Source organism: Micrasema longulum, unplaced genomic scaffold (assembly GCF_059751315.1).
Source record: "Micrasema longulum isolate JH-2025_06_02 unplaced genomic scaffold, ASM5975131v1 h1tg001223l, whole genome shotgun sequence".
NCBI classification, from domain to species: domain Eukaryota; kingdom Metazoa; phylum Arthropoda; class Insecta; order Trichoptera; family Brachycentridae; genus Micrasema; species Micrasema longulum.
Window position 1 is genome coordinate 83,402 of NW_028278410.1, and position 17,643 is coordinate 101,044.

At 32.6% G+C, this 17,643-nt stretch overlaps 1 protein-coding gene across 1 annotated transcript in view; it reads left to right on the forward strand.

The window, feature by feature from the left end:
- LOC148276407 (neurexin 1-like) overlaps positions 1-17,643 on the forward strand; it is a gene marked incomplete at both ends in the record, with an annotated part of 142,569 nt that overhangs the window by 78,588 nt on the left and 46,338 nt on the right. The window contains one exon of the mRNA XM_088234309.1: positions 2,265-2,400. Within this exon, the coding sequence (XP_088090435.1) occupies positions 2,265-2,400 (136 nt within the window). The remainder of the gene's footprint in view (positions 1-2,264; positions 2,401-17,643) is intronic.

The window sequence follows — 17,643 nt, forward strand, 5'->3', positions numbered from 1 at the left end:
GTCAGAACATTTTTGTCTCATAGTACATGTGTTATTTTATATAACAAAAACAGGAAATTTATTAGAAGTAGAAATTACTAAACAAAAAAAACATTAATATATTCACTTTAAATACGCTAAGTAGATAAGATGAAATAATTTTACATTATATTATGATTGTTGAATCCGTTTTACATCTTTGCTTTGATAGAATCGTGCATTCTAAAAATTTTGTCAACTAACATATTAAATAAAATAGTTTTTACATGTTTTGTGTTATTATAGATATATGGATGACATTTTAATAATTTTTAATAATTCAAAACGCGTTTTAAATCTCTTTTAAATCACATTAACTCTTTCGATAAATCTATTCAATTTACATTAGAATAAGGTAGAAATAAAATTAACTTTTTAGATATAACAATATAAGTAATTAACGGTAAATTAGATTTTAGTACACAATATTATTTTTGGTATGTGTATGTATATATATTTACATATTTATACACACACAATTCTGGGTTTTATCCCAAGGGGGAGTAGGTATATTATTATTTATATCACTACAGAGATGGGTAGAATTTTTGTTTCAAGATTATGGATATTCAAGCGTTTACAGGGCTTATGACCTGTCATAGGTTGGGTTCAAGTGGCCACTTTTATGTAGAATTCTACAACATTCCCCATTCCGCTTATTAGCGAATATCCATATCCATAATCTTGAAACAAAAATTCTACCCATCTCTGTAGTGATATAAATAATAATATACCTACTCCCCCTTGGGATAAAACCCAGAATTGTGTGTGTATAAATATGTAAATATATATACACATACCAAAAATAATATTGTGTAAACAAGATCTGGTCAAAAAATTAAGTAAAAATAAATTGCAGAGTCATCTGCAGGCGATTACTAGTAATTAATTTAACTCGGATAGAGTCTTAGCTACATAAATAAAGTAATTTGCTTTTATACTTAACCTCAATATCAAATACATAGATGGCGCTCCAAACGCGCTAGCGAAAGCTTTCCTTGTTTCATGACATATATACAAAAACCAAAAAATGTCACCGATATGGATATTCGCTAATAAGCGGAATGGGGAATGTTGTAGAATTCTACATAAAAGTGTCCACTTGAACCCAACCTATGACAGGTCATAAGCCCTGTAAACGCTCGAATATCCATAATCTTGAAACAAAAATTCTACCCATCTCTGTAGTGATATAAATAATAAATTTTAGTATGTTGAGAAAGCCCATATTTAGCGATTACATAATTCAAAATTCTTCACGTTATCATATTTCTCACAAAATGTCCACATTTCATTCGTTAATTTATAGTACATTCACATTAAATGTACTAATGTCAACAAAAATTATAAAAAGGGACTTCATTTTATTAAAATATAAGCTCGTAACAATGACCACAAAGAATACCTAGTTAATAATTTAGTACGTAAAAAACTAAAGAAAAATACAATGTCTCAAATCATGTGCAGGATTCACATCTATCGACAAAAATAAGAATAGTTTAGTTTAGTTTCGTTTTATAATAAAAAATCTTTGGGCCAAACATTAAATAATAATAAAGATCAGGTCAACAAATTTGAAAAAAGCGGAATATATGAATTAACATGTATTTGTCCTGGTTCATATAAAGGACAAGTCGGGAGAGCAATTAAATATAAAATCAAAGAAAATTTAGCTTCACATAGATTAAATAACGAAATATCAAATTATGCATCACATTTGAATGAATTAAAACATAATTTTAACGAATCAAAAAACATTAAAATTTAACACATAGGATATAAAGGTCAAAAGTTAGATAGATTTGAAATTTTAAAAATAAATAGGATAAAAAATAATAGCGATAGAATTTTGATAAATCAGCAGATAGAATTTAAAAACTCACCTTTATTAGCCCCCTTAGTTGGACCCTGTACATTGTTATAAAACAAAAAATGTTTTTCATAGAATATAATCCTCTATTAAAGTTCACCGCCAACACATGTTTTAATAATTTGTCTCACCCTGTTCCATTGAAATATTGCGTATTGTGTCTTTTTAAACTTATTTTTAAATGTAACTACACTTCAGATAACATTTAATTTTATATAAATTATTCTTACACGGTATAATGAATGTAAGAAGATGGCCCTTAGAAGGTGAAAGCGCTAATTGATCAACTAAATAAGTGGAAGTGTACCAAGTATTTTTAAATAAATAACTTATTTGTATATATAAGTTACTACATCATTGTTGGTTGTTGTTACAGAACCTTCGCGGAAACCAAACAGATGCCTGTGAAAGGCAAGATCCTTGTCAACATGGAGGAATCTGCATATCTACTGACTCCGGACCTATCTGTGAGTGCAGGAATCTGGAGTATGAAGGCGCCTATTGTGAAAAAGGTATGTCCTTTTATAAATTCATATTTCTATCTTATGCCAAGTACAGTAAACGACAAAAAATGAACAATGAAGAAGTTCAGCCCCACGGGAAATTGGATATGAAAAATGTATTTTAATGCGCGGTAAAAATTAAAGCGTTAAATTTTACGGTGAAGTTTCTTTAAAATGAATGAAAAAGATAATTAAAATAAAAACTCTGGGCACTCTGTTGGCCGGTCTTGCATTCCGTTCGATACTTAATTTCATATTCATTGCGTTTAAATGAAATCTATTAGCATAATTTCATACCATATGGAATATATTGTACAAAGACGAGCTCATTAATTTAGCTAAGAAATTTAAACGTACGATATCATGTTAAATAATGGGAAATTTTTCTTGTACAATATTTACGTTAGTGATTCAATTTCAGGTCTCATTGAAACCATTCAGCAAACGCTGAAATTTTCAAAAGCCCACCCAACGGCTTTTCACAAAGATTTTGCATAGAACGTTAGATTGTTCCTTGCTGGGAATTTGCAATTTTCATGCAGCCACTCTGACGCCGACGCTAACGTTAAGAAAACAAAGAAACGACGCTTTTGTCAAACATGGCTTGACGTTAAACCAAGATGGTGCTTACACTGTTCTAAGTACAAAGATTGTTTGTTCTCCATTGAATCAAAGAACTAATTTTGAATAAATTCATACGACTCCATTCAATAATCCAAAATACACATATCATCATCATGATCATATCCTTTCCACACATAATGGTGCATAGGACACTGAATCGGTACACCAATTGCAGCATATCTTGATCATTGTTTTGTATGATGGTAAGATGATCAGTTTTACGCTCCAGATACCAGTCCAGGGACTACGAAATAATCTAATGTGAAAATACCCTTTCTAATAAATATTATTTATCAACCTTGTCACAAATCGAACCCGAGACCTCTCGCATGGTAAGCAAACACGCTGACCATTACACCGCGAGGCCAACACACACATATTATAATGTTGTAATTTTAATATTTGTCAATATACTAGTTTCTAAGTACGATGTTTCTAAATTACATGTTCAGAGGTAATAGGATGGGATTTTTTTTGTTTACTATTTTCACTGTTAATATGTATTTCATTGCTTTGTAATTAAACTTTATTTTTTTAATTCTCTGTTCTATCTCTTATGTTTATTGTAAATGAAAACAAAAAAAATAATTATAAATAAAATAAAAATAAATAAATGAGCAAAATACTTATAAATATAATGGTTACTTAAAATCGATTATTGTTTTTTTGCGCAGGATTTTGATATATTTATATACTGATATTTAGTGCACAATCAGTTTTTCTGTTTTTTTCTGCCATGTGTTGTTTACATACTTTTCTGAACGCATTACAGCGTCTATCATCAGGGTTCATGTTATTTGTATATACGTATAAGTAACGGGTTTTTTTTACGGTTTCCGGGTCGTTGGTATAAGCAGCTTATTAATTTGACATCTTTGCCGTTTTGTAATCTACAATTGTACGAAAATATGATGTTTTTATTACTGGGTACCAGAATCCAGGATGATTTAACCGCATCTCATTATTTCTGTTCATATTTTTTGAATTTTTGTAAATCGAGTTTGGTAAGTCTTTGGTTTCTCTAATAAAAATATAAACAGAGATGATGGAACAAGATTAAAATCACCCTCTTACCCAATAATAAAGACGTCGTCTTATGATCCAGCTTTAAAAAAAAACATTTTAAATATTTTAATCTCACTAGCAATCAAAATTGAAATCTCGGTAAACAATAAGGCAAGCGTTTTTATCATTGCAACACTGAGACTGTTACATACGTGCATATTTGTTTTATTGTGGATTTTCAATGCATTTGTACAAAAAACTAGGTTGTATTTTTTATGCATACAAAATATCAAATAAACATAATCACAGTTGTTAATTTACACAAAAGAATGAAGAATTTCATTGAATAATAATTGTTGTTTAAAACTGAGACAAGTGTCTTAAAGTAAAAAAAATAGGAGCTCTGAGCTGGTTTGGTCGTTTAATTAATTCAGATAGAGTAAACAATTTCGTGTTGACTGCGTCGGAAACTGAGTGAAAAACCTCACAAGAGACGATTCTTCATATTTCATTACTCTTCATGATTACGTAGCAAAAGTCGTTAAACAAATGTCAAATCAGTTATTTTCATTAGATGCACATATTGAATAAATTTTTGTATTTATTTTTTAAATAACCCAAAAATAAAACAATTCGATTAAATGCATACAACGTACAATAGGTTACTGATTTACATCATATTTGAAAAAAAATGAAATTAAGGATAAAAGAGAAAATACTGTTATAAGTTCAGATTCTTATATGTTTTGAAATATAATTGATTTCTTTTCGTTAATTTGTAGTGAAATTACATAACGTGTGACGCTTTATTTTTCCGTGTTTTAATTATAAATAGTAATAAATAGGTTGTATCACAAAATACATTTAAAAAAATTCTTTGCCAATTATATAAGTTGTATGTATTTTTTTTGTTATACATACTCATATATATATATATCACGGGATTTGTCTCGATAATATCTAAAATCTAACAAAATATGGTATGTCTTGGTTTAATGGGGTTAGAGAATATTAGCGGTGTTACTTTTTCATATGTCTATTTTTTGTTTCCAAAGACGCAAAAGTGAGATATGTCACTTAACAACAAACATGACATGCCATCAGACGTGACATACCATCTTTAGGAATGGAGTAACGATTGACAATTTATGATATGGCAAACACCTTTTTTAGCGTCTTTGTTTTAAATGGCAAAATATGATATGTAAAACAAATCTTGTTTGTCAAACATTACTCTTTTATTCTAAATATGATATGTCGTGTCTGTAGAAAAATGGCTTCATATGATATGTTAGGGAAGTCTAGAAAAAAACTGAAATTTTTCTGAATTTTGTATAAACACACTACCGTGAAATATCCTGAATAAACAAATGTTCAGTGCATCGACTCATACGAGAATTAGGCTTGTTAAAAGTCAGTCCAAAAAATGTTCTAGTTCAAAATTTATAAAAAGTGACATATCATACTTAGCCATCTTTCCACTGAATTTCAGCTTCAAATACATTAGTTTTTGTATTTTCCCCAACGTAAATCAATTTCCATAGATTAATTTATTTCCGATACGTTTGCCCGTTGAAATTCATTTGAAATGCAAATTATTTTGGTCTACCGTAGATTTAAAGGGGGCATTAATACCGTGAAACCAACACATCTAAATTATATGTACAATTCATACGGAAGGAACAGCGCACACTATGTATTATTTTGCATGTACGACACATAACAAATCGAAGACCTTAACAACTTTCAAACATTTTGAATATGTTTTAAAGAATAAAAACTAATCTTCAGCTTTTGCCAAAATTTTAAAAATTTCCACGATAACGCAATACCATTCCGCCAGACTCTTAAAAACTGAGAAAATGGCTTACGTAAAAAAATTAATCAAGGCACCTCGATCCATAACAATTTTCGAACTTTTTAACTTTTCGTAGATTTATGTTTTTATCAGTAAGTGGGCCAAAGTGTATGCAAATACATCAACACAATACAGATTTTTCGAAAGGTATTTTTAATTAAATTTATTAATAATGAAAGATTTGCGTTTTAATTATTTACCCAATTATTTACATTTTTGGGTGGTATTTTAACGGGTGACAAATAACTTTCTATTAGAAAATGAGAATCTAGTTGAATTAGAGAGGTGTTCGAGTTTTGGATCTCTGATCAATGGTTCCGTGGCATTAGTTATAGGATCAACACTAGTTTAATTAATATAAATTTTTCATCCATCAACATCAGTAGATCGACAATGGCAAACTGCTGAGAAGCTATTTAGTGGGACTTTTAAATATGATGTGAGTAAATGGAATATAATTTATTAAAAATTATTTAAAAAAATTAAACATTAATGCAATTGTGTACCTACATCTATTAAACCTAAATATAGCAAAAATCTTTTAAAAGACATGAGTTGAAAACATTTTTGTTCGCTGGATTTTTTAACAGCTTCATAATCATTAAAAAAACCTTTTTTTACGAATCAATTTTGTGAACTAAACATGTATTTTTATCCCTTTTTCTTTACTTAGTTTCTCTTTCTCTCTCTTTTCAAGCTCATTATCTGATTCCATATAACCCATCATTTCATATGTACCTATATAACATAATGTTCTTTTAAATAAAGTTAATATGCGCAATCCTTGTCTCCCAATTAAAAACAGCTGTTAGTTTTAATTATTAGGTTAATTTCATTTAATGTTTGTATCTTTTGATATATATTTATGGTTTTTTAGTACGAGATTTTGACGATTTCTTCTTTTGACCAGTCTGTTTTTTGGTTGGCTGGAAGATATTGCTTTTAGTAATAAGTCCACCAAAGTACTTTTTTCTTTGTACTTAAAGTTAAATAAATATATTTCATTCTTAAAAGGCGTTGTGGGTTTAAAATGGGACTTAAAGTTGATATACTATGGTGCAAATCGTGGGTCAAGAAATAAAATAAATTCATAAAAAAAATATTAATTATAATTTATTAATAATGCCTTTTAAAGGCAAAGAACCAGAAAAAACCCTGCTAGCTTGTAGCATTATTTTTTTACCCGAATGCGTTTTGGAGTGGTTTTTCTGCAATTTAAGTTGGGAATGAGAATTTTCGCACGGAATAGCCGCCAGAGTATACTCGGGTGTAATTTTTAAGCGGTCAAACTTGGTGGGAAATAATTGATCGTGTAAGGCAGTCCTACATCTAATTTTGCCCTCGCGGATCTCCTTTACTGGAATGAACATGATACGGGCCAACTTGACTAACCAACGTTAATTTTTTAGTAGGCTTTGAGTTGAAATAGATTTTTCTATTTTAGTGAGGCTTCTAGAATAAATGTTAGTAATGGAAAATCAAATTTACCAGAAACTTCAGCGATATTGCTTTATAACAAACGAGTTGTCGTTTCAAATCTCTGTGTCCGGGAGGATGGATATTTTTTTTTGTGCAATAGAATCAGAACCCTGGACGTGCGTTTTTGGCTCGAAGCCACTCACAGATAAAAATCCTGAAAAGGCAAATCAAGGTAAGGTGAGTCCGCTTCGAAGTGTACTAGCTGGCGATTTCATCTACCATGTTTAAGGTCCCGTGTTTGATTCCCGGTAAAGAAAATAAAACACTTAGTTTAAATGAATAACGGAAAAAAGTTATTGTAATTTGATCAAAATACATTATCATAATTTATTTAGATGTTTAGAACATAATAGAAAGAAGAATCAATTAATACTACATACAATAAAATATCACAAAAAATAGTAGATGGTATGTTATTAAAATGATATATCAAAATGTAAAAAGAATAGTTAAAAGTTAGAAAGTGCTTTCCTGAGGAAAGGTTCACTGTCGTAAAATATGTTGACATTTGAGGTGATGCAATTAAGTAGCAAGATTGCTCTACCAACTGGCATAACCATTGGCAGGTTTTTTCTGCAACGTGGTAGGTAAAACAATTGATGTTGTCTTTGTTGAAGATAGTTATCAGGTACGAACAGACCTACATCCATCAGAATTGTTGAGTTATGTATGCGACCACCAATCACCTGGAAAAAGTGAACAACCAAATGAACATTTCTCCTCCATAATGACTGATAGCCTAGCATCCCCAGTAAAAAGTCGGCTAGAAAGAGCCAAAAATAATATCCATACTCTTTTACGTACAGATAGCGCAGAAATTCATTCTGGACTCTCTCCACCATCAAAGAGTATCGAGCCTCATGCGGCCACCAAATTATGAAACTAAACTCCAAATGACTTCTATCAAGGAATTATACATTGTTTTCAAACCCTGAGTGTTAGAAAACATCTTGGCAATTTTAAGAACAAAATCAAGCATTTTTAGTGAGTCATTATATGGATTAACCATACGAAGATTAAAAGATAACTGAGCGTCAAACAACACTCCAAGATCTCTAGACGTTGAACCCCTTTCAAGCCTCACTCCGTCCATGAGGTAACGATGGTATATTGTTTCAGATGTTCTTGAGTATGCCATTACAAAACATTTGGAGACATTGAAGAATAATTTGTTTATTATTATTATTGTGTTTATTGTGGATAACTTATATAGCGCCATTTTCGTAATAAAATACCTCAAGGGCGCTTTACATGGTGATTCTACTGTTAAGTTAATTTAATTGAAGCTTTAAATTTGTAATTTGATTAAAATAATTTATTTTGTTGTCACGTGCTACGGATTTATTCAAATGATTTAGAGAACAAGTGGGTTTTAAGTTTTTTCCGAAACATCACTTCACTTTCACAGCCTCGCACCTCTGCTGGGAGAGCATTCCATGCCATAGGGCCTGCGACCGCAAATGCGCGCTCACCAAATTTAGTACGCTGTTTGCGTAGAGGTATAATAACTTTTCCTCTCGCCGTAGACGTAGCTGATCTAAGCGTGAGACGCCTGTCAGCTAGTTCATCTGGAATGCATAGTTCCCTTAGATATTCCGGAGCCGAGTTGTGCAGTGACTTATACATAAGCCAACAGAGTTTGTATTCGACCCTCTGTGGAAAACGTAGCCAGTGTAGTTCCCGAAGTAGTGGAGTGATATGACTGAACTTAGAGATTCCGAAAATAAGTCTCGCTGCGGCATTCAATACAGATTGTAGGCGAGTCATTTTGTTCATTGGTAGACCTGCATAGATACCATTACAATAATCGACTCTAGACACTACAAACGCATTTATTAATTGACGGGCGGCATCAACCGGCAAATGTTTGCGTATGCATTTAATTTGTCTCAGCTGGTAGAAGCATGAACTTATCGTTCTACTAATTTGAGCGTCAAGAGATAGGTCAGAATTGAGTAAAACTCCCAGTAGTTTAACGGTGGGTAAAACGGCACTCCCTACATTGGGTAGAGCCGTATCCTGGATCAAATTCTGTCGTCTGGCTGAAGCCACCCACAGTTGTTCAGTTTTTGATGGGTTTAATGTTAGTCTGTTTTCAGCCATCCAGTTTCCTATTTTCTTGATGCATCCATCAATTAAATTGACAAGCCCACTTCTCTCGCCTGGTTTGCAATAAAAATAAATCTGCGTATCATCTGCATAGCAGTGCGACCACAATCCACATTCTTTGATAATGTTCTCTATATCTTTAGTGTAAAGGAGATAGAGAAGTGGTCCGAGTACTGACCCTTGAGGCACTCCTGTAGACACCCGAAAGTTGGTTGAGCTTTTACCCTGGAACACGACTGCATATTCTCTTTTATTAAGATATGAACTGAACCACATATGTGCCTGATCACGGATACCATAAGTTTTCTCCAGACGTTCAAGCAAAATATTATGGTCTACAGTATCAAATGCAGCACTCATGTCCAGAAGAGCCATCAACACCAGATTACCAGAGTCCACCGACGTTATAATGTCAGACAGTACTCTTATCACTCCAGTCTCCGTGGAATGAAAACGTCGGTATGCCGATTGCCTTACCGAAAATAAAGAATTCCGCTCGATATAGTTAACGAGCCTGTGAGAAACTATTTTTTCTAGTATTTTTGATACGATGGGAAGATTTGAAATAGGGCGAAAACTGGAAAGATCTTCCACATCTAGTTGGGAATTTTTTAAAAGTGGAGTTACATTTGCTTTTTTTATGGCTCTCGGAACAATGCTGCGCTCCATGGATGTATTAAATAAATCTGTTAAAAATGGAGCTAATACGTTAATGCATTTTTTCAAAAGCCATGTTGGCATCGGATCTAATATACATTGTTTGTTGGGTAATGCTGCAACAATTTTTTTAACCTCATTTATAGACGTTGGTTCAAATTTACTGAATTTTTGAAGGGCATTATCTAAAATTACAGGTTTTTTCGCTGAACTACACGCCAGTCTGATTTTTTCGACTTTATTTGTAAAAAAGTCGGCAAAATCAGTGGCAGTAGCGCTTGTGTTAGATGTCTCTGCTATACAGTCACCACGAACAGATTGAAGGCTTCGCCAGAGTTGTTTTGGAGACTTTTTCTGTTCAGTGATTTTTGTACACCAGAAACTAGATTTTATTTCTTTTATAAATGTCCTATAAGAGGCTTGCATATCTAACCATATTGATCGGTCCAAAGTTGACAGTGTGTTTCTGTATTTGCGTTCTAGACGTCTTAGCTCTTTCTTTTTGAGTCGACAATTTTCGTCAAACCATGCATCAGATTTCCTTTTTCGAATAGTTTTCGTAGTAAATGGTGCATGTTTGTCTATCAGGTTAGATAGTACCTCATTGTACAACCCAACCAATTGATCGACGTCGTTTGAGCGACGGTCAATGTCCGGACCAATCAACGATGTCAGAAGTTCGGATTTAAATAATAAAAAATATTTTTTACTTACGCAGAACGGAAACTATCAAGGTATTATTTAAATCGGAAAAAAGTATACTCTTTGCGTCAAGAATTTTTCTCTTTCCACGTGGGGCATAAATGCACTATTCTGAATTTCTAGCTCCGGGTCGATATTATTGGCGAGAATGAGGCACTATTCTGCACGAAATGGCGCCAATCGGGAAGCAGAAAAGACGTTATAATATCGATCCCGGGCCACTCACCTCGTTTGGGAAACTGTGAGGTGCATTGCGCCAGTAGATTCCGATTGCTCGGTAGGAAATTTCCATCAAACCAGCCTTAAACTTATCTTTTGGGTGGAATCAAACCTCCGCGTCGGATGCCACCTTACCTGCAAATGTCAACAAAATGGTGGAATAATGATCAAAAATACATTTATGTTATTTTTCAATATTTTCATGAATCATTGTATTGAATCTTACTATTACTTTTCACTCACAATAGTTATATATGGAAACATATGTACAAGAAACTGAACAAAAAGAATCTTAAGCTTTTGGCAAAGAAAAATTAAATAAGAGCAATAAAATAATAGCATTTTTTTTTCTTTTATTCAGGAAACATACAGTACGGTTACATGGTTATATATTTTACACAGTTAGACTTAATTCTAAGTGTGTAGTGTGGCCATTTAAACCAGCCAATGACAGGTCGTAAGCCCTGTGGATGCCTAGACTTCTATATTCCCGTCACTAAAATGTTTTTCATCTCTGTTGTATTATGTCAATACTAACAGCCTCCCAGGGGGTTCAATCCAGTTCTTGTCTTCAAAAATTTGAACAAACTCAAAATATTGTTCTTAATTAGGGTAAGTTGTTCGTTTTATATCCTCATGTGATTGACTAAGAGGCCTCGTCGTGTTCAAATTAAAATCATACAAAAATCACTTCTCTAGTGCCATAATCCATGGAGAAAATACGAGAATACGTATTGGTAAAGAAATGTCAGATCGCTTTTTACCCTGAGTCTTCTTAAATTATGACACTCAACTCATGCCTTACATGAATTAGTCATTTTTTAACCGCCAACTACGTTTTGACTTGACCTTGATTTTTATTCCGAAACCAAAAGAAAAGAAAGAACCAAGATAGGCCAGATCTTGTCTTCAGGTAGTTTTTTTTTTTTTGCTAAGCTTTAATTATATTAAGTTATATTTTTTTTCATTTCTACCTGTATTTAGTACAGGAAATGTAATTACCATTGTTAGAATGGACTGTTTATGTCCGTCAATAAATAAATGAATGAACAATAATAATGACAGTCGTAAAAGTGTGTAATTTTTCATAGATATCTAGGTACCTAGGCGATAGTAAATATTTTTTTGAATCATGTAAAAAGTAAAGGGTTATAGTCTCATGGCTAGTGTCGTGGACTAACGGATCAGAGTTCCAAGATCCTCACACCACCCTACCACAACTTGGTTCCTATTTTCTATTAGTAAGTTATTTAAAATTCGTTGAAAATGACCCCCAAATTTAAAATGTGTGGGTAAGTCCGACCGCAAATATTTTTTTATTTTTTTTAAATGGCTAGCCAATATAATGTGTTCCGGTTAGAATAACAACCCGAAAATGACAAATTTGTTTTCAATTGTTATAAGATGCATTTTAAATTGTATTTTTCTGACTCACTCGTTGCGTAATAGGACTCAACGATTTCCCATGTATTGTTCACCTGCGTAAATAGAGCCTATACGTGTGATTCGAAGGATTTGCTTCTGCGACCTTGTGGAGCAGTTTGCGGTCACCAGAGGTGGGGGCGATACGTGTGTGAAGGCAGCGGCCGGTTTCCCGGAATCACTATTAGGTCAAACATGAAATATTACCACAACCGGCAGTGCACAATTCTGGTCACGAAGGGTTCCAATTATCTCCGACTCCGCCCCTGGCGAAGATTTTCATACTGAAATAATATTGTGAGCTGTCAATTGGTTTTTTACAGGGGCGGATTCTCGAAATAAAAAAATGATTGTTTTATGAGGCTAAAATCTATTCCACAAAATTATCAAACTGATACTTTTATTTTGCCATTCATTAAAAAAAAGGCTTTTATTATAACATTTTTAGAATCATTTTGTGTTTGAGCCCCACTATGTTTTTTTTGGATATGTTTATATGTAAGTATTTTTTATTTATATTTTGCGTAATAAACTTCGCAGTTTACAAACAAACACTGTAAAACTCCAACTATCCGGATTAATGAGTGCCAGACGTTATCCAGATGTGCAAAATTACGGACAATTTGTTTTACTGTAAAATAAAAAGTACGAGAATATAACTACAAAGACGCTGTTCTGTGGCCGGTGTTGTGTGAAAAAGACAAAAGAAAAACAATAAATTCGTTAAATCATTCGGTTATTGAAAATAGGCGAGAGTGCACGCTAGTTATACGTCAGGCGTATTTATGTTATTTTTTATTTATTTTGCAAAAACAGGTCTAAATTATGTTAGATTGTTTTCAAATTTTGGAAAAGGAATTATTTAACCGTGTGTCTATGTTTTTTTTTAATTTAAAATTTTTGAACTTCAGAATTTTTTGTCGTTTGCTTGGGGTCACACGATCACCATTTGTGATGGAATTTCGTAACACAGCCTTTTAATAGTTAAATAATTCTAGCAATAAATAAAAAAAGGGCAAGCCAGCGCCTTTTTTGTTATTATAAAATCTCCTTTATTTTTATTTCCTGATAACGATCGAGATATTTGGCGATCCAATAGAATTCAGATAAATATAGTTCCCTACACGTGATTTTTTTAAACCTGCTGAGGACGTATAAAATATATTTAAAACAATCATCCCTTGTTGTTGTTCCACTGCATGGAATAAGCTCTTGATTACACCTCTTCTACCGATTCTACGCCATTCTTGTCCACTGCTGTCTAGCAAACCTCCGAATTGCATCTGACCATCAAATTAGTGGGGCCTATCTCATTCGGGTCTCGTGTTCTTCTGTCTTTACTAAAGAACAAGCTTTGTCCTTTATATATTTACAGACATTCGAGAGAAGTGGTCTGTTTCTTTTCCCTTCAAACAATTGATCCTTTCAACCACATCAAGTACAGTGCGTACACACTTAGAAATTAATGATTTGTATGAAAACTTATCGTTACTTAAGCAATAAGCAGAGGTTATTTAAAAGTTGACCGTACTTTGGTTTGGCTGAAAATCCAATAATTTCTGACTCTTAATTATATTTGAAGCCTAAGGCATTTTTTACTCTTTTATTCAACCTGCTACCTATAAGAAGACTATATTCTAAATTATATTCTCTGCACCGCGCTGTATGTCAGGACAGTTAGTTAATTTTTCAGTATTTTAATAATTTATAAAAGCAGTAAAATTGTAAAGTTATTAAGTTATTATTATTTGTTAATTGTTAAGTTAGTCGCGAAGTAAAATTTTTACGCACTAACTATGTGCTTAAGGGTCAAAACCTCCAACGCTTATTATGCGTAAAGGATTTAGGTGTCTTCCATGATAGTAAATTACTTTTCGACGCCCATGTTGACAGCATCATAAAAAAGTCATCGCGTGCGCTTGGCTTTGTTATGCGTAGCTCTACGTCGTTCACTATGGCAAAGACACTTAAAATCCTTTACTGTACGTTAGTGCGAAGCAACTTAGAATATACATCACAAATATGGAATCCTATGTACAATGTGCAGATAGCACGCATTGAAAATATCGAAAAAAAATCGTAAAGTTCATGTGTTCCGGTTGAAACTTGAGTTTAAATCCGACCAGTATATTCATATATGTAAAAAACATCACCTATTGCCTCTGCAAAAACGTCGTAAAATAGCGGATGTAATTTATTTACTACAAATTGCCTCTGGTTCAATCGACTGTCCTGAACTACTATGCAAACTTTCTATCTATGTTCCTTCCAAAGTTTAAGAAATAACCCTCTTCTTCACATACCTCTTGTTTCATCTAATTATAGGCAAAATTCATATCTATGGCGAACTTTTAATAATTTTAATGTAATAAATAAATCATTTAACATAGATTTATTTGCAAATAGTCTTAATGACGTACGGCGTTTGCTTTCGAAATAATTCGTAATATTTTTTTCTTTTCTTTTGAATTTACATTTAGTTAACATTCATTTTATGTTTGAGAATCTTTTTTAACTTACTGTGATGCTACTTGTGAAAACCTGAAATTGGCTTATTTGTTTTGTTATATACATATAAGATAATTATAGCTGTTGGTTATCTAAATAAATAAAATAAAATAAATCAATAAATAATATAACTAGGTAAAACATAAATTTTATTTTCATCGATGTTCAGCTTTGATATTGGACGTCTGAAAGGAAGGTGAATGACACATGGCGCTGAAATCCAGATTTTTTTTTTTTTTTTTAATTTATGCATTGAAACAATTTGCTGATCCACCTCTGTGTAATCGGTGAAAAGCAAAGGTTTAGGGGGGAAATGGGAAGGAAATCAGATGGTTTTTCATCTCAAGTCTCCAATACGGAGTCCTCTTAGGCGAGAACTTACCTACCCTCTCCTGACTGTACAAAGGGGAGGAAAAACTCTAGTAGTGGTGTCTGACTGGAGAATAAATTGACAGCCTACCAACTCGGGTAATTAGAAATGTATCGAGAAAGCCTTTACCGTTAGGGGATAATTCAATCTTTTAGCTGAATAAAATGAAATGAGTTAATTATTTTTCTCATTAACAATTAATTAGAAATAACAATATCACATAAATAATTTATTACTGGCCTATTTTTAGGAGTTTAAAGTTTCTTGGGCAAAAAAAGAATGAAATTAATGAATAGTTTATAGGTATTTATTGCTCCTCCGAATAACTCCACTTGCTTAAAAAAAATGTAAAATTAAATATAATATAACAAAAACATTTTTTTGTTATCTTCGTTATCACCATCATCCGCACCCAGTAGTGGATTTTTTTGCACAGAAGGTAAAGTGATCAGTTTTTTTTTTTTTTTTTTTTATATGGGAGTTGCTTTATTATTTACCTTGCTTATAATATACAAGGTTTACATTTCAAAAAGTGGATTTTTCTGCTATTAAATATCTTAAAATTTATCTAAACTATTGGGATCAGGAGGGATATATTAATGTGGGCTAATCGGGAACTTCTCAGCTTCTTTACGTGAGCAAATGCTGAAAGTGATCAGTTTTACGCTTCAAGTGCTAGTCAGCGACCAATATTTCACATCCATTCTGTCAGGAATCGAAACTAGGGCATCAAGTATTATAGGCGAACTCGCCAACAATTTCAAGATTTTTCTTGGGAGCAACCATTGAGCCGAAAACACTCGTCCAGGGTCCAAGGTTCTATTTCAGACAAAGAACTTATGGTTACTTTTTCTTCTTTTCCACATCCACTACTAAGTGGAGCATGTAGACATTAGCCGGTCAGCACTCTCGTCTCCTCCCACGTCAATCCAGCGCGCCTTTGTTGAACCGAATGAAGTTGAAAGATCGTCATCAACGGCCTTCCAGTTTGAAGAAGAGGCAACTTGGGTTCAGGCTCTTTTGAGGCATGCGCAGCACGTATCTAAGCCAGGTCTACCGCCGCATCCTCAAGACACTCGTTATGGGAGGCTGCTGTGTCCGTTCTCGGACTTCAATGTTAGTTTTAAAATAGAACCACCTAATACCTAATATTCTCCTCAGGCACTTACTTTCAAAACTCAGAAGTTTGGAGTTCTGAACTTAAGTAAAGTACCAAGATTCACACCCATGTGTTTACTTCTCTCCAATTTTTATTTCTGTTTTTAAAATAATGTTTTAATTAATTTCAAATTATATATAATGAATATTTTTGAACCCTTGCTGGATTATTCCTTCATGAAACAAAAATGATCAAGATACGCTGCAATTGGTGTATCAATGCAGTGCCCTATGCACCATTAGGTGCGGAAAAGGAATGATGCTAATGATGACGATTATATTCTGAAATCTCAAGCAAAACCAATTTATTATTGATAATGTTTTATTTTATTTCATAAAAATTATATTGGTAGCTTAAATAAATATAAAACAACCTTGTATTAAACCGATTATTTTATTTATTTCTACCGATCAGTTTCAATGATATATACGCTTTTTATTGCTTATGTGCAGCTTTGAAACCGGTCAGTAGAAAAAAAGTCCTTTTATATTCATTTTATTCCAATTCATTATTATTTCCTTTCAGGTTTTCGAGAAAAGCGTTTTTTCGTAAAATAAAAATTAAAATTGTGGCATTAATTCTAACTTGATTCGTTCGTTAAGAATATTATACACATATTTGACGACGTAATGTTTCCGTGAAAGCCCCAATGTATTATTAGAACTTTTGACATAATCGCTCAAGTCGTAAATAGTAAACTAAATTCAATTCAATAAACGCTCGAATATCGATAATCCTGAATTTGAAAAATTCTACCTCATCTCTGTAGGAATATTGATAAAAAAAAATATATACCTACTCTCCCTCGGGAGAAATCCAGATTTGTGTATGTACAAAAATACACATACCAAAAAATAATGTTGTGTAATAAGATCTGGTCAAAATATAAGTATAAATAAATTGCAGAATCATCTGCAGGCGATTACTAGTACTTAATTTAACTCGGAAGAGTCTTAAATACATAAAATAAAGTAATATGCTAATTAAAAATACTTAACTTCAATATCAATACATAGATGGTGCTCCAACACGCTAGTGAATGGTTTCTCATTTAATAAGATATATACAATAATCAAAATGGTACCTGTGTCGATATTCGCTAATAAGCGGAATGGGGAATGTTGTAAAAACGTAAAGTGG